Source organism: Triturus cristatus, chromosome 2_1 (genome assembly GCF_964204655.1).
Source record: "Triturus cristatus chromosome 2_1, aTriCri1.1, whole genome shotgun sequence".
In the NCBI taxonomy this organism is placed as follows: domain Eukaryota; kingdom Metazoa; phylum Chordata; class Amphibia; order Caudata; family Salamandridae; genus Triturus; species Triturus cristatus.
The window spans coordinates 1,065,359,870-1,065,386,504 of record NC_140581.1 but is presented as its reverse complement, the minus strand read 5'-3'; the positions used below and the strand labels follow the sequence as shown (position 1 = coordinate 1,065,386,504).

Sequence of the window (26,635 nt, the reverse complement as noted above, 5' to 3'; positions counted from 1 at the left end):
TGGCCTCCTGACACCAGTGGCTGCAATTCATGTTTTTAAACTCTTCTAAGGGTTTTAAAGCTAGCAGACCAGACCTTTGGTATGTCCAGCCACAGCACTCATGGGGAATTTACTACCTATAGTTAGGTACGTTATGCCATCAATGGCGAGAACTTTCCACCTTGTCCGCTGTTAAGCAACACTTATGTCTCCTTTCTGACAACATGGATTTATAAGATTTTTTATTAGGTCCCTGATCTCCCTATTCTAAACTTTTCATATATGCAACTTGTAATAAGATTTGGAAGATTTCCCAGCAAGAAGCTACTGAAAGGTTGTGACAAATTGATGAGGACAATTTAAAAAAAACATTAGCTGTTGATAATGGCATGACTACATTGTCTATTCATATTTTATTTATTGCATAATATTGTCATCTGCATTTGATGTTGTACAAAATGACATTAACCTTTTACATGGTCATAGTCAATTAAGATCGATTTTTCAATTGTGTTGGACATTGCAGGTTTGACAATCAAATAGAGTGCCAATGAAATATTTGAATGCAGCAGAGTTGGTTTTGCTTTAAACTTTGTCTCGTATTCAATAGGTCATGACAAAGAAAGATTAAACCTATATGATGCTTAATATAGGGCATTTCGAAAAATTGCCCTTTACTATAGCTGAGACGCCTTTATATTCATGTTTAATCCATGGTTCGATTTATGTACCTATTTGTACGTTTCATTTTTCGTCTTGTCAAACACTTTCCAGTAGGCAGATATGAACACATGGGTGAAAATTTTTGCATGAACCATTGTTCCTTCCATTTGATTACAAATGTGTGAGTTAATTATCCATGGACTTCTGCATATTTTGTTTGTTTACTAGCAAATTTAGATCTAGATCATTGAATCCTGTGAGAATAATGCATTTGAACAAATAAACAAATTCCATTGAAAGGAGGAGTATTTTGCCCTGTCCAGTGCGCAGGATTTGTGGTTCTCCAGTATTGGGGTGTCTTTCATAGATTCACATGCTTGAATATTCCCCGTCGTCGAAGTGGGAGTCCAACGGTATAAAAAAAGCAATAAGTGTCATGTATATACATATACATACATAACCACATAATAGCATATACATATCCAAATAAACTTTATATATATATATAATTCAAAATAACATATCAAGTTAAAATACCATAGGATAGTATTGACACATAGGAAAACATTGAGAAAAAGAATCACTTTACTGACATATCCTTGTCGTTTTATAGTCCAAACTCTAGCCAATAAGGCGCAAGCACCCTCTAGAACCTTCTCCTCAGAGGCTCAGGCCCTCAGATTTTCTACCGCACGTCGTGTGAAGGGAGTCTCCCTGAGCTCTGCTCAGTCTTTGGTCTGGTTTGAGTTTTTCTCATCATGTCTTCAAGTAAGAAGTCTCTCTTCCGTCCCTGTTCATCTTGTGGGAAGTTAAGACTTTTTTCTGAGGACCCTCATGAAAAATGTATCTATTGTCTTTACCCTGACCATAAGGTGGCCAACTGTAAAATTTGTAGAACTTTCTCTCAAAAGACTTTGAAGGACAGGGAGGGTCGCCTATTATTGTGGCTTCAAAAACTGAAGGATACGGATAACCCCCTTTCTGAGGTGGAAAGTGTGGCCTCTGTTCGAACAGGAGTCTCCTCCAAGCGTAGTAGTGCTCAGGACTTGCCGTCTCCCTTTTTGAAAAAGAAGAGACTTAATCTTGAGGAAGTGTCTGCAGGCCAAGTCTCTGTTACTACGCCAGCGCCCCCGAGACCTAGCTCTCAAGCGTCTGACTCCGTCAGCGCATGTTTCTAGTCAAAAACGTGCAAAACTGTCTACGGGCTCGTCGACGGCCCCTCCGTCGACGAGATCTGCCACTTCATCAACCTCGTCGACGACTGTGACGACGGTGTCGAGCAGATTTCCTGCGTCGTCTACGTTTTCACCGTCGACAGTGGTGTGCGTTTCCCTAAAGACTATTTCGTCGACTATTCCACTATCTTCTTCGTCGACGACTAGGAAGCTGGCGCTTCCGTCGACGCCTAAAGCTTCGTCGACGATAATAAAGAAGAAGAAGAAGTCATCGCCGCCTACGGTCACAGCATCGTCGACGACGGCGTTGGCGGCGGCGGGCTCGTCGTCGACGACAGTCTCGTCGGCGCGAAATTCGTTGACGGCACCCTCGTGGACGGTGTCGGCAGCAGCCTCGTCGGCAGCAGCCTCGTCGGCGGCAGCCTCGTCGGCGGCAGCCTAGTCGACGGTGGCTTAGTCGGCGGCGACTTCGTCGACGATCGCCTCGACGATGGAGGTGTCAAATTTTGCAACTATGCCTTTGGTGCCAATGTCTACACCAGCGCCAGGGTCGGTGGACAACTCCTTGCTGCAGTGTCGCCATGCTGTGCTGGACTCTGTCATGTTGCCACCGGTCACTCAGCCACCTCATCAGCTATTCCCTCGGTTGATGAGGAAGTTTCGGATTCTGATGACGATGTTCAGTCCTCTTTTCGAGATGCTCGTAGTCCTTCTGAGCTTCATATTAAATGCCAAGATTTTTAGGAGGATGACTATTCGCAGGACCATTACTGTCAGGAGCAGGAGCAACATCCCCCTGCACAAGTTCCTATGGCGCAGCTCCCTTTGTCACTCATCTCCAACCTTCATTTTATGTTGGAAGACTACAATCGTCGCTTTCCGGCTTCCTCTCATAGTTCTCCACGTGAGACGCCATCTGCCGTTCCGTCTACTCCTGTGTTGCCAACGATGCCGTCACCATCCGCACCTGCATTGGTTCCCCCTGCAACAGATGAGGTTGTGGATAATCTGCATACGGAGGAGGGGGAGCTTCATGATGAAGACTCTATGGCGGACTGGGATGACTATCAAATCAATTCGCCCGCATCACCTCCAACATCGCCAGTGAATTCACAACCTGTCGACATAACAGGATTCCATCAACTGATGGAAAGGGCTTCCATCAACTGATGGAAAGGGCGGCTCAACGTTTTCACCTTCCCATGGTGGTTAGGGAGGAGGACTGCTTTCTGTACAACTTCAAGTCCCAGCCGCAGAAACGGGTACGGGCCGTGCCCATTATAGACTTTATCTGGAACGAGGGCATTAAGCTAATAAACGCCTAACTCCATCCCGGCAGTGCTCCCGCGACTGGAGAAGAAGTACAAGGCCCCGGACTCTTCTCCAGCTTGCTTAGTGTCTCAGCCTAAGCCAGACTCTGTGATCACCCAGGCGGCGCAACGTCGCTCCAAAAATCAATAGACTCCGCTTTCGTCACCTCCGGATCGTGACGGCCGCCGCCTGGATGCCATTGGCAAAAAGTTTTCGACCATGGCTTCAGCAACAGTCCAAGCAGCAAATTCTTTGGCCATCCTTGGTCGTTACGATCGACAAATGTGGTCGGACATGGCAGCTTTGGTTAAGCTTATCCCGGAAGACTCTAGAGCGGACGCTCTAAAGATCCTGCAAGAGGGTGAGAGGGCATCCTCCGAAATCATCGACTGCTCCGTCGACATTGCCTCCACGGGTTTTCGGCAATGGGCTGGAGCGGCTGTTTTAAGACGACAGGGTTGGCTTCGTTCCACCTCGTTCTGTCAGGAGGTCCAGGCCAAGATTCTGGACATGCCGTATGACGGAGAATCTTTGTTAGGCCAGCATGTGGAGGACGCTTTGCAAGCCATCAAGAAGGACACAGAGACGGCTCGCTCCCTCGGCACTCTCCAGTTCCGGAAGCAGCCCTTTCGGGGTGCGCGCGGCCGCGGCACCTCTTCCTTTCGTGGGTCTTCTTCCCAGTACCGCTCCTAGAACCAAGGACAACAACGTTATTCCTCACAGCCACAGCAGTCTTACAGGCAGCAGTCTGGCAAATCTTATAGAGGAAGATCCAATTACAGGGGAAACTCTTCCAAAAAACAATGACTGTGTACATCAAGGGTCCCCTCTTTCCAGTTTTTCCCTTTCTCCAGTTGGAGGACGAATCTCCCAGTTCTTTTCGAATTGGTCCTCAATCACTTCGGACTGCTGGCTTTTGGACATTATTTCAAGGGGCCATGCCCTAGAGTTTGTAAAGGTTCCCCCACACACCTCTCTATCCGGACCTCCTCCCGCTCACCTCAAAGAACTTTTCAACCAAATCCAGATAATGCTAAAAAAAGGGGCCATCGAAGTGGTTCCGAAATCACAAAAGGGGTTGGGATTCTATTCCCGTTTTTTCCTCATACTAAAAAAATCTGGGGAGTGGCGCTCCATCCTCGATCTAAGGTCTCTCAACAAATTTCTCAAGGACCAATCATTCCGCATGCTCACGCTAATGGACATCCTTCAATTCTTCTCTCAAGGCGGTTTCATGATGACAATCGACCTTCAGGATGCTTACTTCCATGTGCCCATAATTCCACGCCACAGGGAATACTTAAGTTTTCGTGTAGGTCACAGGGATTTCCAATTCAAGGTCCTTCCCTTCGGCCTCCGCTCAGCTCCGCGGGTCTTAACAAAGACCCTGGCCCCGGTGGTGGCCCATTTGAGACTAACGGGCATACAAATATTCCCGTATTTGGATGATTGGCTCATCAAATCTCAATCCCCCCCCCCCAAAGCGGCCCTCGATACTCAGCGCTGTCTCACTCTGTTTCAGTCTCTGGGCTTGTCGATCAACTTGCAAAAGTCTCAGCTCACGCCAGCTCTGTACAAGACCTTTCTCGGCGCTACCATCGATATGAGCAGGGCTATGGCCTTTGCCTCTGCAGAGCGGCAAACACGAATTCGACAGCTCGCAAGCTCCATCGCAGCAAAGCAGTCCGTTTCAGTCCGCATATTAAAGTCCTTTCTGGGGATGGCGTCCTCCGGCATCGCTTTGATCCCGAATTGCAGACTGAGGAGTCGTACCATTCAGGAGGAATTGGACAAGCAGTGGCGTCAGGTCTACAGGTTCCTTCAACGACCAGCTCGTGGTGACAGCCCGCATGGCTCAGGCGCTGCATTGGTGGACTCATCCTTCCAACATCGCAGCGGGAACATCTTTTCTAACGACAGCCCCAGAGCTCGTTCTTACCACGGATGCATCCATGGAAGGATGGGGCGGACATCTTCAAGATTTATCCGTCAAGGGCAAGTGGACAATGGTTCAGCGTTCCTGGCACATCAACAGATTGGAGCTGATGGCCATTTTCTTGGCGTTGAGATACTTCCGCCTCCAGCTCCAGGGGGAGTCAGTCCTCATTCAGACGGACAACACCACCAGCATGCACTACCTGAACAAGCAGGGCAGGACAAGATCTCCGCTGCTTTCCCGACTGGCTCAGAAGATTTGGAGTTGGGCCATAGTCCATCGGATTATGCTCCTGGCAGTTCACCTGCCCGGCATTTCCAATATTCTAGCGGATGCACTCAGTCGGTCAACGTCATCGACCCACGAGTGGGAATTGCACCAGCCGGCTCTAGACTTTGTCTTCGGCCTTTGGGGTTGCCCGACTATCGACCTTTTTGCAACCCCACAGAACAGCAAATGCCAGTCTTACGCAAGCTGGTTTCCCCACAAAGGGTCGTGCGGAAATGCCCTTTCGATAAATTGGTACAAGATATTTGCGTACGCTTTTCCGCCGATCCCTCGGATTCCTCGAGTGTTGCGGAAGATGTGGCAATAACCGTGCCAGATGCTCCTCATAGCTCCACGGTGGCCTCTGCAGGCATGGTTCTCGGAGTTGCTCCTCCTCTCCCAATGCGAACCCATCCTTCTTCACCCGAGGCCGGACCTTCTAACAATGAACGACGGGTGGATATGCCATCCGAATCCCAGTTCACTCAGCTTGTCGGCTTGGAACCTGAGCACCTTGAATCATTTGAACATTCCACCGGCCTGCAGGGAGGTGTTAGCTAGGGCGAGGGCGCCCTCCACAGTGAAGACTTATAAGCTAAAGTGGAAGCGATTTTGTCTTTGGTGTGCGTTGGTCCACATACATCCAGTGCATGCTTCCCCAGAACACATTCTGACGTTCTTCCTGCAGTTAGCGCAGTCTGGACTGTCACACTCTACCTTAAAGGTCTTTCTAGCGGCAATATCTCGCTTTCGGCAGGACGGCTCGTCCTCTCTCTATTCATCTAGAGTAATACAGCAATTTTTCAAGGGTCTCTTCCGAATGTTCCCACCCATTCGGCGTCCTCCACCCACGTGGCGTCTTAACATCGTATTGGCTCAGCTCATGAAGGCACCCTTTGAGCCAATCCATTCGGCGGATTTCAAATTCTTAACATGGAAAGTGGCTCTCCTCCTTGCACTGACTTCCTCCCGCAGAGTCAGTGACATTCACGCCTTTACAATACAACCTCCGTTTCTTCAATTCAGATCGGACTGTGTAATTCTCCGCACTAATCCGGCTTTCATGCCTAAAGTACCATCCGATTTCCATCTCAATGAACCAGTAATCTTGAAAACTTTTTCCCGCATCCGCAGTCTCCAGCGGAACAGAGTCTACACTCTTTGGACTTAAAGAGGTGCCTTAAATTCTACATCAGCAGAACACAATCCTTTCGCAAGTCGGATCAGCTGTTTGTGGCCTACGGACGCACTTGTAAAGGACAGTCGGTTACCAAGCCCACGATTGCCCGTTGGGTTTCTTCAGCAATCTCCTTTTGCCATCAAAGGGCTGGCAAGCCTCTTTCTTCTGGAGTAAGGGCTCATTCTACGAGAGCAATGTCATCTTCCACTGCTCTGTTCGCTGGTGTACCCATCCATCAGATTTGCCGGGCAGCTACGTGGTCCAGCAGGCACACGTTCACGAAGCACTACTGCCTGGAGTCGATTAATGAAGCGGACACGGCTGTGGGACAAGCAGTTCTGCGGAATCTGTTTAAATAAGGTGAGCCTCTTCTACTTCCCTCCTCCTTGTGCATTCTCAATTGCGTATTAAATACATTGTCATTGTATTTCATGCAATATTAATACGGCCTTGTCAGCCAGTTGCTGCTTACTGCTCACTATTCTATTCAAGCAAGTGAATCTATGAAAGACACCCCAATACTGGAGAAGAACAAATGTTACTTACCAGTAAACTGTGGTTCTCCAGTATTGGTGTCTTTCATAGATTCACATGCGACCCACCCTCCTCCCCTCAGAGGCTCTCTTCTCCTCATTAGACTCTTTTGTCACTCTTGTGCTACGAAAAACTGAGGGCCTGAGCCTCTGAGGAGAAGGTTCTAGAGGGTGCTTGCGCCTGATTGGCTAGAATTTGGACTATAAAACGACAAGGATATGTCAGTAAAGTGATTATTTTTCTCAATGCTTTCCTATGTGTCAATACTATCCTATGGTATTTTCACTTGATATGTTATTTTGAATTATATATATAAAGTTTATTTGGATATGTATATGCTATTATGTGGTTATGTATGTATATGTATAAACATGACACTTATTGCTTTTTATACACCGTGGGACTCCCACTTCGACGACGGGGAATATTCAAGCATGTGAATCTATGAAAGACACCAATACTGGAGAACCACAGTTTACAGGTAAGTAACATTTGTTCTTCCTTGGAGAACTCAAGTATCTAAGCAGTCTGATAGACTGGCAGCACCTGAAATGTTTTGTTGCTGTGGCCGTTACAGGTTGCCAGGCACTGAAGCTTATTTCATTAAAAAAATGATAGAGGGAGTACATGATGTAGTGGGGCAACTCTTAACCATAAGAGAGGGTCTGAGGTGGTCCTAAAGTGGATGATTCTGACCCACAAATATACCAAAAAAGTATCCATTGTTCTTGAAGAATTCACAGATTAGAATTCGAATCTGCAAGTTCACTGGTAGATGCTTGATTATTTTTTCTTCCAAATCTTGGAAAAAATTTGAATACTTAAATAACATTTCATAGTGCAGAACTTGAGCACTCTGAGAAACAGGGACTGATGCACTATGCCCAGGGGCTACTGTGTTCAACCAGTGAGTTGCTAACCACAAGTGGTTTAGTGACTCCGAGACAGGTGTATGGCCTGGTAGACCCTGCACTCAATACACACTGTACACTGCAGAAGACCTTGCACAACTGACTCAGTGACATGGGGTGGCCCATAGGAAACACCTAAAATCTTTTATACACACCCAAGGCAATTCAGGTTGGGAATGAAGGAGATTGGGACGGGGTAAAATGCCTAATAATGATGTCCATGGTTTAAGGTATTTAGTTGGAAACTTGCTAGGTTGAGCAAAATGCTAGTGTCTGTAACCAGACCCTGTGGCTAACCCACGCTGCTCCTGGTTGAAGGCCATTTCCATTGGATGTTGAATGCACTGAAGAATGGACCTGCGGGAAGGCCCTGAGGCCAGTCACCACTGCGCACTGCCCCCATTCCGAAATGACATTAGTGAGTGACATTACATATCCCCTTCCATTTACATTATCGAAGACCTTTATGTATACACCATAATTCATTGTTTGGTTATGTATTGTTATTTAATAATGTGTAAAATCTTATTTATTTATATAAATGTTATGGTTGGGTCTGACTTTCCATTCAAAAGCCAACTTTTGATTTGCTTATAACTTTGGTGCAGTCTGATTAATCTTAACACAACTTTCCCCCAAAAAGGTAATCTGGTTTGGTATGGCAAATTCTTTTTTAATGGTAGATCAAAAATAATAGTAATAAAATGGGGGGGGGGGGGGAGCGCATGTTCTCAATTTGTGAAAGGTTGACCATAGGGCCTGTAACCAATCCCCAGTGTGCACATCTGAATCCAGTGCACAACTGGAGTTGGACCCAGGGCGTGGTCTTAGGCCAGGCCCTACAGACAGTTGATGCTGCGCATAGGCAGGAAGGTGACAGGGAATGCTTTCATTGAAAGTTGGATGTAGTATTTAATGATAAAAAAACTTTTTTTTTTAAATTCTGTGACGAAACAGTATAAAGTTTATATGTAACTTAGTTGTAAGACTTTAACATAGGTCAAAAAAAAAAAAGTCTGATAAGCATTTAAAATCCACAGTTAAAGTTCAATTATGGTTAAAAATTAAAACCGAGAAACCACTGAAATTTGCCAGTTATGATTGTTATCTATGTACACTAGGGGTCCCGCGAAATTGGCGAGTTTCTGCCAATTACCACATGGTGGAATTATTTCCTGTGAAAAAAATTGCAAACCCGATTAAGATTTGGCGTCAGAAAATCTGTATTTCACATTTCTCTTCTCTATGGACATTGGTAAACTTTTTGATATTATGATATTAGGGGTTATTGGTACCATTATATTATTGGAAAGAACATACAACAGCTTTACTTTGAAATGGTGGAACAGCTTATGTAACCTCAAGTTTGATAAATGTTTAAACGGCTGAGAGACCATCTAGGTGTCATTCCTCGTGACAGTTTTGCTTTCATTTCTGTTCCGGGATATTGGGAGTGGTCAGCACAGATGAAGCAATATATGAGCTGAAACCCTCTCATGGGGAGTTTTAAATTTGCAGAGGCCACGGTGGTCTGTACCTCCAATTTTTTATTATTTTTTTAGTGGTTTGTGTCTCTGCTGCAAAAGAAAAGAGCAATATGGTAACGTCCGCCCTTTGGGTAGTAGGAAAAGTCGGTATTTTTCTGTCGCCAGGAAAAGTGTACTAATTACTTATGACCTAGTTAAAATTGCATGTCTTTGACAGTTCAAACCATTTAGGTCGTATTGTTATGTTTTTGTATTTTTCACAAAATGAACTGCATTTCTGTATTTGTTTAAAATCTGCTGTTGTAAAACGGTTGTTTATTTATCTGATAAAAATGTGGGCGTGCAGAGATTATCGGTTGAGTAGTAAAAGTGAAGGTATGTGTCGATCACCCCCCGATAATGTACAAAAAATGCTTTAACTAGAATACTTTTTGAACAGCTTTGAGACTTTCTTAGGCTCTCTCCACCTTGTTCTGGAATCGCTCAAATTGTATTATTCCAACGTGGTAATCCTGGATTTTTACTTCCCCCTTTGCAATGATGTTTTTACAAAACGGACAACACAAGATATCCATCTCAATTTGTACTTTTATTTTGCAGTGTGTGCTGTATTTGTGGGCCTTGAAAATCCTTTATCCAAAAACATTGTTTTTACTTCGCGGGAATCATGAATGTAGACATTTAACGGAGTATTTCACATTCAAGCAAGAATGTAAGTATTTTCATTTTGTATTTATTTGTATAGCTTTTCTTGGTATAGGAGGTTGCACTTACAGCAAACTGTGACATTTTTAATGCTCATGCATATGAATGTAGAGGGATTATGGTTCAGGCGCGAGCATCGGGGTACCATGCCTGCTTTCGTGAGTGGTGTTTGAAAGTAGGGCTTTAGGGAATGCCATATGTTGATCTCCTTCGTTTGCTGTTGTCAAATTCTCTATCTTGGATGCGAGTCTGTTAGAAATGGGACGACTGAGGACCTGAAGAGCATGAATATAAGAAAAGTTTATGGGTTTGCCTAGTGCTCTAGACTTAGCAACCTAACATTTCTTGAAAATGGAGGGTAATTTGCATGCTTGGGTTTAGAAACCCTTTGGGCAAGTGAGGATGAAGGAAACTGAAAACCTTGACGTTTAAGGATCGTGATGGTTCTTTGAGGTTATCGCTACAGATGGAGAAAACATACACTACAGGATGAGGTATTCATTTATGAATCACTCTTTAGTCAACAGATTTATTTCCGTTTGTCCTGAAGAACCATAGAGGATTGGATCATTAGCGTTAGAAGAACAAAATGCTTTAATTTAGATTTATCATCCTGGCTATGAATAGTAGCACACATGGAAATAGATGTTTTACTTTTCTCCACGGTATTAAACTTTTTAACATGTTTCCTCTCACAAAACGTCAATGTGTTTTTGGGCTTCAAGTTTGGATGCGACCTTTGAAAAATCGTATTTGGTGTTGGCTGCAGCCTCATATAGGTCACTGTAGAACAAGGTGTCTTGTATATCCATCTGGAGACTCTGAAGTCTTGTACATGACTGATCCACAATGGTATCCCCCCTAAACACTTCCATTTCTGAAATGTGAAGAAAAACATCACTTGATAGGAGGGGTGACGAGCAGAACGTGGCTGTATCTTACAGCCCCTTATGATGAGATTGACTCCTCGAAAATGCATACCTGGTTGTCTGATAAAGGTAAACACATGAATGACTGATAAAAAGGAAATTTGATTAACACATTCAGATTCCTAAGGATGAACAGTGTGATTGTGTGAGATCTGATGAGTAACATAAGGTCTTATACCCCCACAGCAGAAGCTCTGATGCAGGGGGATGCACCATTTTCCAGCTTGTACAAGGCACAAGGGTTCAGCACATTAAAAACAGATGCGATGCCAGTGGAGACAGGGAGTGCCAGTAGATGTGAATCAAACTTAAAGCTTGAGAATAAACATGCACTGAAATGTTGCAAGTGATACGGGCAAAAGTAATGAGCTCTTTGCATTTTAAGTTTGTGTGGCTAGTACGTTTGACCATAACAACCTTTGTTCTGATTGCATTGTAGGGCAAGACTTTCTAGAGGTGGAAGCTCTAGGTTTGAAATTATTATAATGAGTTTGATTGGTAAAGGTGGTTATTGGGTTCAGAGGAACGAGTGAGCAATGCGAGTACAAGGGGAAGAGAACTCTTAAACCAGGTTAGCAGTGTTTCCATTTTGTTGTAAGGTGCAGAAATACTCTTGCCTACAACGACCAAGGATGTCTTTTTTCATGAGATTAGAGAGGATGCACTGCCTAAGTCTGGGCACATGCAACGTTTCTTGGTGGGGACTAGTGTGGTGCCAGGAGGATGCAGTGTTCAGCTTGCATGCCTACTTTTTGTGTGTCGGCCAGGAGTGGTAGTTCTTTAGATTTGCTGAGTATTCCTTTCTTGGTGCTGTAATTAAAGAGGAAACTCCCCAAATGTTTGATAGTGATTTTTTGGTGGTTGTTGCAAAACCTACAGAATCTTTCTTTGTGAGGAATTTTGGTCCATACAGTGAAGCCCTCAGAATTCATAATTTGCCCATCTGGATTTGTCAGTATTGTGAGCCCACCTTTGCGCCAATGTGCACAGTCGTATATGCAGGTAGTTCTGTGGGGAGTAATTTCACAGCTAATAATGCCTTTGGTTGATTCAGAGTAATCACTAATATGTCCGCCAGTCTTACAATTCACATTGCCTGATCATAATTATACCTATATATCATCTGTGGGCATACTTCAGGATCATACAGAAGATTGCCGCATTCAAGACGTTTGATAGTCATTAGTAAAAGAAACCTAATGGTTTGCCTTAAATGTTTCTTGTATAATTATTTCAGAGTAAATCAATTCAAGAAACAGTTTTTTATCTTCAGTAAGCTCTGAAGAAGCATGTTAATACTTGAACATTTCAAAGGCGCCAAGCTGGACATATATAAAATTCAGCTCTAATCTCTGCCAAAGGCGAATTTGCAAGATAGAAAGGACTGCACAGCCATGCTGCTTCTAGTTTGTGGATGAAAGGCTCATGGTGGAACAACCAAGCCACTACGATCCTCGTTATGAGTTTGGTTGATTTTGATATGCTAGGGTGGGCTGCAATCTCCAATCATGGCAGGTACGTGCTGCATTAAAAATTTGCCACTTAAAAGATTTGTCCTTATCCTCAGAATGGGAATAATCACACAATCACTTCAGAATATTAGGGAAAAATATGATGAGGTTTTCCACCTGCTTAGGGCCTGAGAGGTTCAGGGAATGTCGAGCACGGTATGATTAGGCAGGAATGAGCATTGTATGGCTCCCCCGTAGTCCTGCAGCAGTCCGATGGATGGTTGTGCTGTGCTCCTGGCTGAATATCCTGCCCTTACAATGTGCAGTGGTTTTAGCCGGTGCCCAATCACACCTGATGAAACCTGATCCCATGTCTCTGTGACCAGAATTATCCGACCCAGAGATACTGCTCCATGTGTAATGGCCCTGAGCAGTATCCACCCAGAGTTGGCACTTCAAAAGAAATTTGTCATAAGGGCCTAAGCTGTGCATTATGGTCTGTTCCAGTGTCATCCTATATGCCTTCAGTACTGGCTTGGAATGCAAGCCCCCATAATTTGTTTCAGACCTAAAGGAAGCATTTGCTACGTTAATGACACAAGAATTTTTATTATTCTTCTTCTAATTTTTTTTAGCCAATTGCGATTAATCTTGGTAGTTTACGCCCAGGTATATATAATTATTTATTCTGTGTAGTTTGCCACCATTTAAGAACTAGTCCTCATCGTTTTTAAGTGAAGTTTCAAAACGCATAACTTTTAAAATAACTGTTAATAATTGACAAAACAAATTGTTCCACAAAACAATTCGAGCATAACCATTGTGCAAGCGATGCGTGTAAACAAAAAGAATCCACAACAGAGCTGAAGCAGGGGAGATGACATCAAGAAAACCCCTTCTAATAAAAGCATGATCTCATGACAGTTAGGCTGGGCATCCAGTGGGTACATGTCAGACCACCACAAGACAGAGTATCTTACATGCTGTCATCAGTGGTTCATAGGCAAGGCCCATTATGGATCCATTTGTGGTTATGCCTGCCAAAGGCCTCCCATATTTTCTTATGTTTGAGTGGGCATCCCGTGGCCAAGCACCCCTCCCACTCCATAAGAGCATAATGATCCATTCCTCTCCAACACTCATGTAGACTCTGGGGACATTTTGTTGTGAGGCATCCCTCTCCCAGGAGCAACTGGTTATATCTGGGACCACCGTCCTCATTCAGAAGACCCTTACATCAATTTAGGGTGCAGATTAACTGGCCTCCCCAACACAGCCCTAAGAGAACTCCCCACCTACTCCCAGTGAACTCGGATGACTGACTGGGAATTCCCAAACTACATGGAAGAAAGATCCCCTCTACAATGGTTGAACTCTGTGTCCCTACAAAGACCCATCCAACAGAGCCTTTTGGGTGTTAAATAGGCCCTATGTAAGTAGATAAATTGGATCAAGCAGAGACTGGAGGAAATCACCAGATCACTGGGCACCATCAGTGCCTTCCTCTGCTCATATTTCTGGCTCCCAATCCCTCCTGCCTATTAGTTTGTATGTCAACTAGTAGGTAGGGGGCCCAGATTATCAAGGAGAGGTATAATCTGAACATATTGAGGGCCCCCATGTGTTTCATAGTCATCTTGGCCCCCAGTGGTCTAAACTCGGGGAAGGTTTCAGAGAACTTCCTAAGAGCGTTAAACATACTCCTCAACTGTTGAAATTTAAAGAACTGTGAATTATGCTATGTGAATTCCTCACCGAGTCCTTCATATCACTTCACTTACAAGCCTGAGCAGACATCTCCTCGCCTTCCCACCCCAGGCCCAGAGTGCCACCCAAGTAGATCCAAGTGGCCCTGCTCACCACCGTCTCCAAGGATGGAAATCCACGCCTGCAGTCACTAGCCAACACCAATCTTCCTCACATTGGGTTCCACCACAGCAGACTCAGGACTCCTGAGGTGCCCGGCCAGGTATCTAAGCTACCCATTCCTCATCTGCTCACCAGCCCTTGGCGCACCAAAGCCCTCACCTCATCAACTGCAGCCCTTACCTCATAAACTGCAGCCCTTCCCCACGAGTCACCACAAATAAAGGCGAACTTGGGGAGGGAGGTGTTGGCACTCACTGAGAAGCAGGCGAGGCACATCAGGGCATCTGTGCTACGGATTTAATCGGATGGTTGAGACTCAGTAGATTATGCTATGCATGTGCCAATATTGCTGTCAAGAGACAGTGGAGGCTGACTGAGGTCATTTTGTGTAGCATGATAGTTTTTATGTAAACAATTCACAGAATACAAGTCCTCCCTTTACTGAAAGATTTTTCTGGATAGAATGGGCAGTGCCTTTATGTCTTTAAGTGTATAAAACCCTTCACAGAAGCAAGTTTGGCAAAAAAAGTATTCCATATGTATTAGTTCATGCCTCTTCTTCATAGGGTCTCTATTTGGTACCTACTGAGAATGTTTTGTTGTCCTTTTTTAAAATATGAGTGGGCCTAAAATCCCCTTCCTCACACATGGAATTTTACCTGTCTTCATTGTATGTTTGAAAAATGGATGCACTATAAAGGGCCCAGTTATTTGGGTAATCTTCAAGGGAACTATTCGTCTAGCCATTTAGCCTTGCTGATACAGAGCAATTACTGGCTCTGATAAGCCTAATAATTGATACGTCTTGCCAAGCTGCTGTTCTCTGGCCTGGGGAACAATAATCAGTCTCTTATGTTTTGGAAGTACCCTCCTGTAGTGTCTGGAAGAGCTCTCTGCCATCAAAATAAATTTCTGATGGTATATTTTGTTCTGTCACATTTACATTTTTAGTCCATTAAACCGTCCTAAGAAAAATTATGTACTTGTATCACACAGCATAGTGTGTGGTATGTAAAACTGATGTATTTTCAAGTATGTGAAACTGATCTATTTTCTATTCCTCTACGAATTAGAAGTGTAATTTGTTTCTGGTAGTGCCGCAGCACACAACACAGTGTAGGGCACTGTTTCTGGTAATGTTGCACAGATGTTTAGGCAGATTCACAAAGAGCAGATCCACGCACAAAATAGTTCCCCCTAAGTGTCGCGGACCACTATATCAGTATGTGCTTTTTGAGGCCCCAAAATATTTTTTTGCTAATTCCCTTTTTTGGATTGATGAGGGTCAGGAGCCTTCCTCCACAATAATATTTTTGCAAAACCCATAACAAAATAAGTATTATCAAAGCCAAGAGGCTGGCAGCCAAAGCTAGGCCTACTGGTTGTTTCAGGGTACACCCTTCCTCTTCCAGACTGCTCTAGAGTGGTTCAGGCTTGCTTGCTACCATATGCTTTTTATGGCCACAGTACAACTAATTAAAGATTACCAGCCACCTCACAATGGGATGCAAGAGGCTGCAGTTATTGTCAGATCTGGCCAAGAGAATGTTATGCTCTCAAAAAAGTAATCTTATCAGCAATGAATTACTCGGGCTGCAGAGTTGCAGGTCACTGATGTTCCAAACCCTGTGTTCAATATCCGTTTTAAAAAGAAATGGATGTACAAGTCTGGTCTTTAACCTGACTCTTGCCTAGAATAGCTCAGGTGCCACCCTACGATCATGACCTTAGGTGAGCCACATATTTACGTTAACAGTCAAAATATCAATCTGCTTAAACTGCAGGAATTCTTAACGCTGTTTGTTATCCCACACAGTCACACTTTCTCTGATAGAATATCTTTCTTGACTAATCATATTTTAGCAGGAGGGGAAATCCTCCTTCTTTTTATATTGACGAAATTACCTACATTTAAAACAAGCATTGGCATAGCCAATAGGTCTTGCCTTTGGGACCTTATAAGTGTTTAGCCATACAACAGTTGCATAACTAAATAATTATAAGGTCCCAAAAGCAAGACCTATTTGCTATGCCAAGCGGACGTGCTGCCGTGAAAGTGACCGCGATCAAACATCAAAGCGGCCTTGCGGCCGCGAAAGTGAAAGTAAATCGCGGTAAAGCGCGGCGCGCGTGCCCGCGCACATGCACTGTAGCTCTAGGCAGGCAGCACTTTTTGGAGCCCTCTCAATAAGTCTCACCAGACCAGCGCATGCGCTGGGTCAGGCGAGACCTAAAAAGGGAAAAATCAGGAAGATCCTAACTCCTACTCTGAATATAAAAGTATAGCTAAATTCATAGCCAATAGAATGAGTAGGGTCACTGCCAGATATTATCACAGGACGCCAATTCCAATGCAAACTATAACATTGAACCCTTTGACATTTTTAATACAAATCAGATTTCAGGGATAGTGTTTTTATTATATGTGGAGAAAACTACTGACCTCGTGCCTGGGTAAAGTTTTTTGTATATTCTAAAGAAATTTGGCTGCCTTGTTCATAAGCTTTTTTAAATAATATTTAGGAATTCAGAAGCTAATCTGATTTTCAATTCTGACAATGCCAACTGTTTTAAGATGCAACATGGAACTAGACAGGGGTGTCCTTTATGTCCCATTTTATTTGTGTTCTTTATAGAACCATTGGCTATCACTCTTTTGAACATGCCTGAAATCAAACTGTATGCTGATGATATGCTTTTTTTCTAAGCCGGGTAAGCTTTTTCATGAGCAGGTATTTGAATATTTCTCTCGATTTCAAGAAGTGGGCGCGTATAAAAAAAATTAAATGTAACACTGAAGTTCTGTTGTCTAACTGTACACCAGAAATGTTATTGCAGGCATACAAGAGTTTTACAATTCTCAAGCAAATAGTTACTTGGGGAACAAGCTAACATCCAGTTTAGAAAACATATAGGATTTCAATTGTAGATCGCTGTTCACAAAAATCAAAGCCCTGCTTCAAAGGGAATCATCTTCCCTATCCCTTATCAGATCCGTTGGCCTGTTTTACCTTTATTCAACTTCGTATTTGCTGCAACCCCTTGTGTTTTAAATTCAACTTTTTTTCTTTAAAAGATAGAAACCATGCTTTCATTATTTACTTAGAGGAGTAAATCTCTTAGTTTAGCACTTAACTGGGAGCGAATATGGCCTAAGGGCTAGAGTGGTCGACCTCGAAGCTGGGAAACCAGGTTCAAGCCTCGGCAGGAATTCTCAACATCCTGTGAGTCTGGGCAAATCCCTTAATCTCCACATGCCTGACAAAATGAATGTGTCAGTCTGTAACGCAACTGGGGCTCATGTAAAGCACTCTGATACCTTTGGGTCGAGTTTGTGCTATATAAAACAAAAACCAAAAAAACACACAGCAAACGATGCCTTCGACCTCTTCAATATTCAGATACACTATTATATTTATTTTTCAAACAATCCAAATGATTTTAAAGGATCTTACTATTGAAGACATTTTGAGCTCAAGTCCCCCATAAGACCCTTCAATGATTTTTCCGAAACAAAAGATTTTTTTCAATCCCCTTTATAGATGATCCGACACGGCTAAAAATGTTAGATTTAAAGACCAACCATTAGCTGATTACACTACAGTATCCTGGTGGAAAATTAATGGTCTTTCAAGCTATCCGATTTCTCAGCTACTGATAAATGCAAGAGATGAGCCACTTGGGACCTCAGATAAAAGTTGTTAACGGTTGGCTTATGTAGTCATATACATTTTTATCTATCACCACTTGAAAAATATAGATGCTCTAAGTAAAGAGTGCAGTGTGGTTTTGGTATGGATTTTAATTAAGATTCTAGGCTCATAGAAGGTAGGAAATTGGAGAAAACTCCTTCTATCCATCACTCAAGTTAAAGTCTTCCCCAAAACTTCCCGAAAATGGAAACCGAAAAAAATATAATGGTGGGTTTGGATTTCTGAAATAAAATCAATAATATGCATTTTTCAGCTCTTAGAGTGGGCAATTACGGAAGGATGCCGTTTTTTGCAAAATTGCTAGTTTGTTGAACTGCTCAGTTTTTTTAACATAATCAAGCCGACATCAACTCACTTGTGTTTGAGTTTTGCATCATTGGAAATTTATCACGTATTCTATTCCGCCACCCCAGACTAGATCATTTCTGGACAGCAGTGAGACCATATTGTGACAAAGAACCCAAGATTATATATATAATACCGCAAGAGCCCCTTAAAATTTGATCGGGCTATGCAGCAATTATAATCTAATCTTCTTCTCTGTTTATCGCCCATCTGTAGCTTTTATCAAAAATGTTTCGCCAAATCAATTCTGACTTCCTTGATTGGTTAGATAAGATGCAAAGAGAGAGCACATAAACAGTACAAACAATTGAATGCAGCTTGCTTCTGTTTAGGTAAAAAATTCACAAAACTTTGGGGAAACTTTGTATAATTACTGACCATGTTTTTCAGACTATACTGTAAGCATGCGGCCTAAATTAACATTTATATTTGTTATTAATATTGATTATTGGGTGCACATGCATTTTCAATATATGTTGAATGAATTATTATTAATTGCTATTAAAAAAGAAAGGAAACAAACGATTTTGGGCGAGCCGTCTGGTTTTGACTTGATTAGAAATATGGAGCATTGAAGTCACTAAATCTTGTCACCTAAATTGTCAAGCTATAGTATAATATATTACACACACTTGGAAAAGCCAGATGATTTTGTTTCAGGAAGTACCTTTGTGCATTGCTGTGCAACCTTGCATTTCGGAGCCGTGTCCCTGCAGCGTGTGTGATGACCCTGGTTTTGAAACCCTCAGGTTCAAGTCCAGTTGGAGAAGCTCCCCTCTTTAAAATGTTCAGCTTAAGCCCAATATGATCCTGTGCTGTCTCAATTTCAAACTCTGTTCTGCTTGGTAATGTGGTCCCAACAGTCAAGCCCGTTAAGAGCAAAATGCAAATATAGGAACAGGTATTTAGTCCTTGAGCTCTCCCGGTCATATAGCCCGTCATATAGCCTGGTCTTCGTGGCTAGCACTCTACCAACATGCTGATGTCCTCATTAGGGAAATGGCAAAACTGCATAGGGTAGGTCTAAAGTGTGGAAAGGGAAGAAAAGTGGAGAACGAGGAGTATTTGTTACATGCTAGCTGGAAGTTTAAACAGCACAAAGTGCCACAAACGTAAATTACGTTCCACCGGATGCCAGGCGTGGTGCCCCTTATCGGGTGTTCCTTTATCACTGCACCTGCCGCATTAACACCTTCCCCAGAATGCTAGCCTGAAGACTTACTTATGCTTGCAGAGGTTTTCTGAATGGGCGCGATTGGTTTGTTATCAGGCTGGTGTCCAGTGTATTTTAGTTTGGGCCCTTGAATTCCCAAAGAGTTGCCTCCTCTGTGTTTCAGTCGTTTGAATGACAGTTGCTGGACATGGTGCAGGTTGACTCCCTCTCTGGTGTCTACTGAGAGTTTTTAAAGTACAAAGGCCATTTCTTCTATTGGGCCTTTAGGTTCTTAAGGAAAATGAGTGAGAGGCTGCGGATGTTTCCTAAGTGATTGTAGTCCAGTCCTGTTAGTCATAAAAAATGTGCCATACGTTTATAATTGTACAAGTATGAGTCACTGAATTTCTCCGATATGGCAGATACTAAGGTTGAGTGGTGCTACTTCTATACAGTGAAATGAGGTGTTGAGGACTGTTGTAACTCGTGTCTATTGTAACTGTTGCTTCCCAGCTTATTTCTGTAATTATTTCTGGGTTAAAAGTCGGGGACTGCGTAATAATTGCATTATTTTCATTTTGTTCCCCCTCCAAAAAGGTAAAATCAAGTATTCAGAAAGGGTGTATGATGCCTGCATGGATGCCTTCGACTGCCTCCCTTTAGCGGCCCTGATGAACCAGCAGTTTCTGTGTGTACATGGTGGCTTGTCTCCAGAAATCAATACCTTAGATGACATCAGAAAAGTAAGTGCCTCTGGTCCCACAAGACCGTCACGTCATTCGCAGTCTATGTACTTGTGTATATCCTTGATTAATCGCTGGCCAGCATCTACAGGCACGATGGCAACCTCTTCGTTACAGTCTAGCTATATTGATTATTGTTTGAGTTTGTTGGGAAGGGGGGAATTGACACAGTTCAAAGGAATGCTTTGCCCAACTCAAGCTCGAAAAAGGCTGCACTATGTCTTCGTGAATTTGCATCGAGAGGCAAATCTTCGACGTAAATGTATTTAAAGTCCTGATTTTTGTACGTGAGCGAATAGAAGTTTGTTTATTTATTGACATTTTTCTGAAATTCTTTTCAGTGTGCCTATTGTGTTCACTGGAAAGTAAACACCACATGGAACTTATTTTGAAACCATAACGCAAGTACAAAATGCTGTGAGTTGCAGTGAAGCGCATCCTTTTTATCCACATGCAGAACGGCTTATTTTAGTTGGCAAGCCTGCTTTATTTTTATATTTATTCATCGATTTAGATGATTAATGTAAGGATTAAACTAGATCATTGGTACTCTACCTACAACAAAAAAAAAGAAAAGAACTGGGTCGTTTGTAGCATTTTTTGAGTATGGACCAGATGAGTATTTCATTTGCAATTAACAATAATTTGATACATGTAATACTTTATTTGAAAATAGTTGCGTATGTATATTCGATGTCCGTGTTGTATTTATTTTTTACTCTTCTTTAAAAGAAACAAGGCGGGAAACACGTGTTTTGCGATATTGAGTAACGTTTAAAATTAAAACAAGCTCTACTAAATCTCATTAATTTCCCACTTGTTTTACTCTGACACTCATTTAAGATTACAAAACGTTCTTGCTTTTGCATGTTTTGTTATGTCCCGCTCATGTCCTGTGTTTTACACACACGCATTTAGTAATCTTTGTATCTCTTCTCTAATATTAACAGTAATTTTGTTTGTCATCATTGGTTTACGTTGTCGAATTTTCTTAGGTCAGTAAATGGGTGAAGTATATTGAACCAGACAATTCGTACTGTGATGAATTGTCCCTTATATTGTTTTATTTACACACATGGTCTGGCCTTTCCCTAGTGTACGTGGATATTATTTATATACATATATATCGTTTTTTATAGGCCAGCTTCTTTCGAAGTGCAAAGAAATCCAAGATAAATTGCCCTTTTAAGAATATTCTCAATTTTTAAACGTCCTGTATTGTTAATCTGATAGAGACTTCCAACGGTAGATTCCTTACCCTATAATTATTCCCAGATGTCGGATTGGATCTGGAAATTTTTCATGAGCAGTACCCCTGTGCGCCGGTAGGTGGTGTCTTTCGGCTCGGCGTGACGTCTGCGCCAGATGTGACTTGCGTTTTGCCTATATACGTGCCACCCCAGAACTGTAACATCTGTTCTTTTCTTCCCGCGACAGTCAGCGCAGATCCAGAGAGAACTATGCCCATTCCTTTTTTGAATGCTTTTTCACTATTGTATTATATTGTAATTGCATTTATATAGCGCTTACTACCGCTGATGAAGCGTCTTTTCGTCGAGAAGCACACTACTCCGGGACCCATAGAGGATTAGTGTTGAATTAGTATAGTGAAACATGCAAGTAATGTTAAGTGGTGGATAGGCTACTCAGTTATTTGGATTCGGAATTATAGCAGAAGGATAGAAGAGGAAAAAAGGTTTGTATTTATATAGTGCTTGTTACCCCCGATGGGGTGTTGAAGCGCTTTTTTTTCTTTTTTCTTTTTTTTCTTTTTGGCGAGTAGCACGCTGCTACTGAAACCCATAAAGGATTAGTGGTGAATTAGTATGGTGAAATATGAAAGTAATTTGAGTGGTGAATATTAGTCAGTTATTTGGAGTGAGAAGGATAGTGACAGGATAGAAGGGGGAGAAAGGTTTGCATTCATATAGCACCTGTTATTATGTTTTGTCGAGGTTTTTTGAGACTTGTCTACTGGTATGGCAGGAATGTCTACTAGGATACCGCAACGCCAAGACCTGCGCCAATTGGCATGCCATGCGCCCCAAGTCCTTGAGGAAGCAAACCCTCAAACTCCTTGCCGCTCAGTGTGCTACACCACGATAGTCTCAATTCCAGTCGAGTGATAGGTCCCGGGATCAGTCACGGAGCCATCAATCTTCATCGCTGTTGAAGTCTTCCCACTCTGGCTAGTCCACAAAAAGAGTAAGAAGTCAAAGAGGTCTATGACTTACCCTCGCACTTCAAAGTCATCTGATGAGACTAGGTAGCGTTGTCACTCTAGACCTGGCTCCGCAGTTAAGCCAGCGCCTGGACCGCGCCTCCCCGTGTTTCTGGTAGCCCCAGCAACCCCACTTAGCTCTGAGAATTTTATGAGGTAATGCACCACCTATTTGGGCAGTCCGAATCCGTGGGAGCACCTTTGGGCTCCGTGGGTTCAGGAGGGGCCCCTACTGGTTCCCCACCGAGCGGGTCCGCAACCAGTGCCAGTCAGGCCCCTTGGATCAACAGATTGATCTGGAATGGGAAAGGTTGAGGTATTTCTTCCAGCGCCAGTCCAGTTGTTGACGCTCCCTGCCCCCTCTGCAGCTCCATTCGCATTGTTATCCCAACTCCGACATGGAGTGAAAGGGCGTCGTCTGACTCTGGCGCTGACTGGAGGCCTTCCCTCCAAGCTGGAGCTGAGCCCTATTCTTATGGGCTAGGACATAGGGAAGATTGGGAGGGGCTACTGAGCTCTGCAAAATACCAACTCTTAGACCCCAATATGGACTGGTGTCAGGATTTGGCAGTGGACTGGCTTGATCTCTCTTCCTACCGTGGCTATGGAGGATGGAGCCTGATTTACAATAGTGGTAAGACAGGCAGCTGAGGTCCTGGACCTTCAGCTGCCCACTGTGACAGTCAAGACAAACGTCTTGACATAGGTTCTTTAGCCAGGTGTTACCCCATCAGAACCGCAAGTCCTTACTGACTTCCTGCTCTGGGCCTGGTCCACGCCCTACACAGGGACTCCTGTGAACAGGACAATTGCCGGCCGCCATCACCCCACACCAGGAGGCCCCTCTTTTCTCACCCCACCTGTGAGAGCTTGGTGTCCAAGATTTCACTACCTGAGTAAATCCTGGTTCATTCCCTACCACCTCACCGCATAGGAAATCAAACAGGCTGGACACCTTAGCTAAAGAAAATGTTTTCTTCTGCCAGTCTAGCACTGCTGTCTGTGAACACTGCATGCCTTTTGGGCCATTTCCCCCATTCCCTTTGGGATTCCATTGCGCAGTAATACTCTGCCTGGAGTGGTAAAAGGCTTTTGTCATTTTACAGCTCGACATGGACAGCACTATGCTAGTCCTATGCTTAAATACTTAGCTGTAGAAATGTCAAAATACTTTTTCCCTTTCTATCTCAGCATGGGTGGCACTGTGCTAATCCTAATCTTAAAGACTGATAGAAAAGCAGACATTTGAGGAGAGCAGATCTAGTGTCGTTGGTGTTGAGGATGCTCTATACAGGATCTGCTTTCCACCTAAACTTGAGAACTACCCAGAGTTCTCTACTTTTTTTTTGCATAATTTATGCATCACTCTATACCTGTAAATATTGTTTTGATGTATGTGTATGTGTGTGTGTATATATAATGTGTATATATGTAAACACATGATTATATATATATATATATATATACACACACACACATATTAATATCATCTTTTTTGGGGCCATCTTTCTTGCATGGTATGCCCCTACTTTTTGCTGAATATACTTTGACTGAGTGTGCCCTGGACTCTTGCCAATCAGGGGCCTGTTTTCCTTCCCTAAAACCCAAATTGGCAAACCCTGGTTACATGTCAGCCCCTGGTAAATGGTACCCTAGGTTCCCAGGGCCTTGTGACCAGGGAAGGCCTCTAAGGGCTGCAGCACTTATTGTGCCACCCTTAGAGGCCCTGTACCCTCACACAGACACACTGACCTTGCAGGCTCAGTGTCTGGGTACAGGACAAAACAGAGTCGACATGGCACACATCCCTGTGTGTCATGACCATAAAATACACTGCCCTGGCATACATCAGCCACCCCTCTAGCTGGGTGCCCTATGCCAGTGGTGTGGGCACAGGAGCATGAGCCCTATGCCCCTACAGTACCCAGGTCCATTCCTGGGCACTGTAAGTGCAGTGCTACCATTTAAGAGTATATGGTGCTGGGAGCTTGTCAAACACGAAATCCACAGCACCATGATGGCTCCACTGAAGACTGAGAAGTTTGGTATCAAACTTCTCAGCACATTAAACCCGCACTGATGCCAGTGCTGGATTTAATGTACAATGCACGGCAGAGGGCATCTTAGAGATGCCCCCTGAACCTAACCTACAATCCACATCTGTTCTGAGGGGCTGCCTAGGCTGCCACACAGCAGACATGTTGCTGAACCCCTGGGTAGAGAGCCATCCGCTCTCCTGGACCTGCAACAATGCACATCCTGGGCGAGGTGCTAGGTCTCCTCCCCCAGGATGGGCAGGGGAAGCTTTGAAGGCATGTCGCATTTGTGAGCTTCTCCAGGCCACTTGCTGTACTCAGCAACTGGCCCCTACCGGTTCTAAGCCCCCACTCTGGCGGGAAGACTGTCCGGAAACCCCAAGGAAGGACAGGGGGTGTGCCAGCCTCTGCTAACCCCACCCCTCAGGTGGGGGAGGCGAGTTGAAACGCATCCCAGGGCTCTCGCCATCTTGAAGATGGGGAGCCCTGCCCAATCAGGACTAGGCCACTGCCCCCCTCCCACAGGAGAGGGTCAGGATAGGGGGTGTACCCACCCCAGGACAGGGACCCAGTAGTCCCTGCCCTTTACCTACCTGTAATGCCCCTAAATTTAGTATTTAGGGGAACCCTGAACCTTCCTTCCTTAAATTCCAGATTCCAAAACAGCAAAGAAGATCAAGAAGAAAGAAGACCTGCCGTGCAGCTGCTAAGAAGAGGAAGACACCAACTGCTTTGGCCCCAGCCCTACTGGCCTGTCGACCCTCGAACCTGCTCCTGCTAAATCCCGGCACTTCCTGTGGCCAGCGACCACACAAATCCCGGAGGACCTGGCTAACTTGTGACTCCGAGCATCTGGGACTCCCCCGAGCAGTGGCTCTGCTCAAAGCAAGTATTTAACCCCTGGCATCCGCCTGGAACCCTGCACACACTGCACCCACCAAGCCTGGCCTGCGCTGGAGTGGACAAAGACCCCAAGGACGCCCCCCCGGCGACTGTGAACCTAAATCTGGCACCCAAGGACCAACTTCGACGCTCCGGACGACGTCTGCAGCCTCAGAACCAGGGATCAACAGAGGGTAAGATTTCCCGACACCAAAAGGCACCCCGGCGGCCTGCGGCCCACTGTGCCCGAATCCTGGGTACCTACCTATCCTCCAAGTACTCAACTTACCTCTCGAAGTGGTGGTCACACCTGAAGAATCTTTGTCCCGAGCTTGCAGCCTTTGTTCGTCCTTGAGCTTTACCATTGCAATCCATTAAGCGCCTGAAGGCTCAAAAGCACCCTGCACCCAGCCGCCCGAGTGGCCCTGGCAGTGCAACTTCTACTCCTACCTACTTCCCCATTTGCACTGAGCAAGTGACCAGGAGCCCAGCTCCCACAGCCGCGTGGCCTGCTAGTCAGCATCCCCAACCAAGGGCTCCCTGCCTCCCAAAGGATAACATTGGGCCTAACTCACTCTGCACCCGGCTGCCCCTGTGCCGCTGAGAGTGTAACAACTGTACTTGCCTGACCCTGGGAGACCCCTGAGTCTATGCCCAGAACCTTAACTCTGCCAGTCGTGTACTTACCCAAAAGCCGATAACTCACTTTTCTTCCATAGGGTAACATTGACTGGTTTCTCTTGAAATTTCTTTAAATTGTGGAGTTTCTAAACTTTAAAATATTCACCTAAAATCAACCGAGTAACGAAAACGGAAATACTTACCTGTTATTAGGAGAGATCCCAGTGCTGGATCTTGGTGCCCAGCACTGACCCTGAAAAGTACTTACAACCGTACTTACCACTAACTCAATTTTCTCCCATAGAAAACCACTGACTGTTTTTCTGTGAAATTTCTTCTGTCGATTTTTACAAACTACAAATATTCTTAAAAAATCGTACCAACTGTGAAAACGTAATTACTTACCTGTTTTAGATGGCCCAGTACTGAGCCTAGGAGCCCAGCACTGGATTACAAAAGTAACGAGAACATACTTTACCCGTAACTTGAATTTTCTTCCATAGGAAACCATTGACTATTTTTCT

At 44.1% G+C, this 26,635-nt stretch overlaps 1 protein-coding gene across 12 annotated transcripts in view; it reads left to right on the top strand.

Moving 5' to 3' along the window:
• The window catches only part of PPP3CA (protein phosphatase 3 catalytic subunit alpha), a 617,342-nt gene that overhangs the window by 375,388 nt on the left and 215,319 nt on the right, over positions 1-26,635 (top strand). For all 12 annotated transcript variants that reach the window (XM_085635956.1, XM_085635997.1, XM_085636007.1 and 9 more), the window contains exons 4-5: positions 10,044-10,155; positions 20,206-20,351. In XM_085635956.1, the coding sequence (XP_085492082.1) occupies positions 10,044-10,155; positions 20,206-20,351 (258 nt within the window). The remainder of the gene's footprint in view (positions 1-10,043; positions 10,156-20,205; positions 20,352-26,635) is intronic.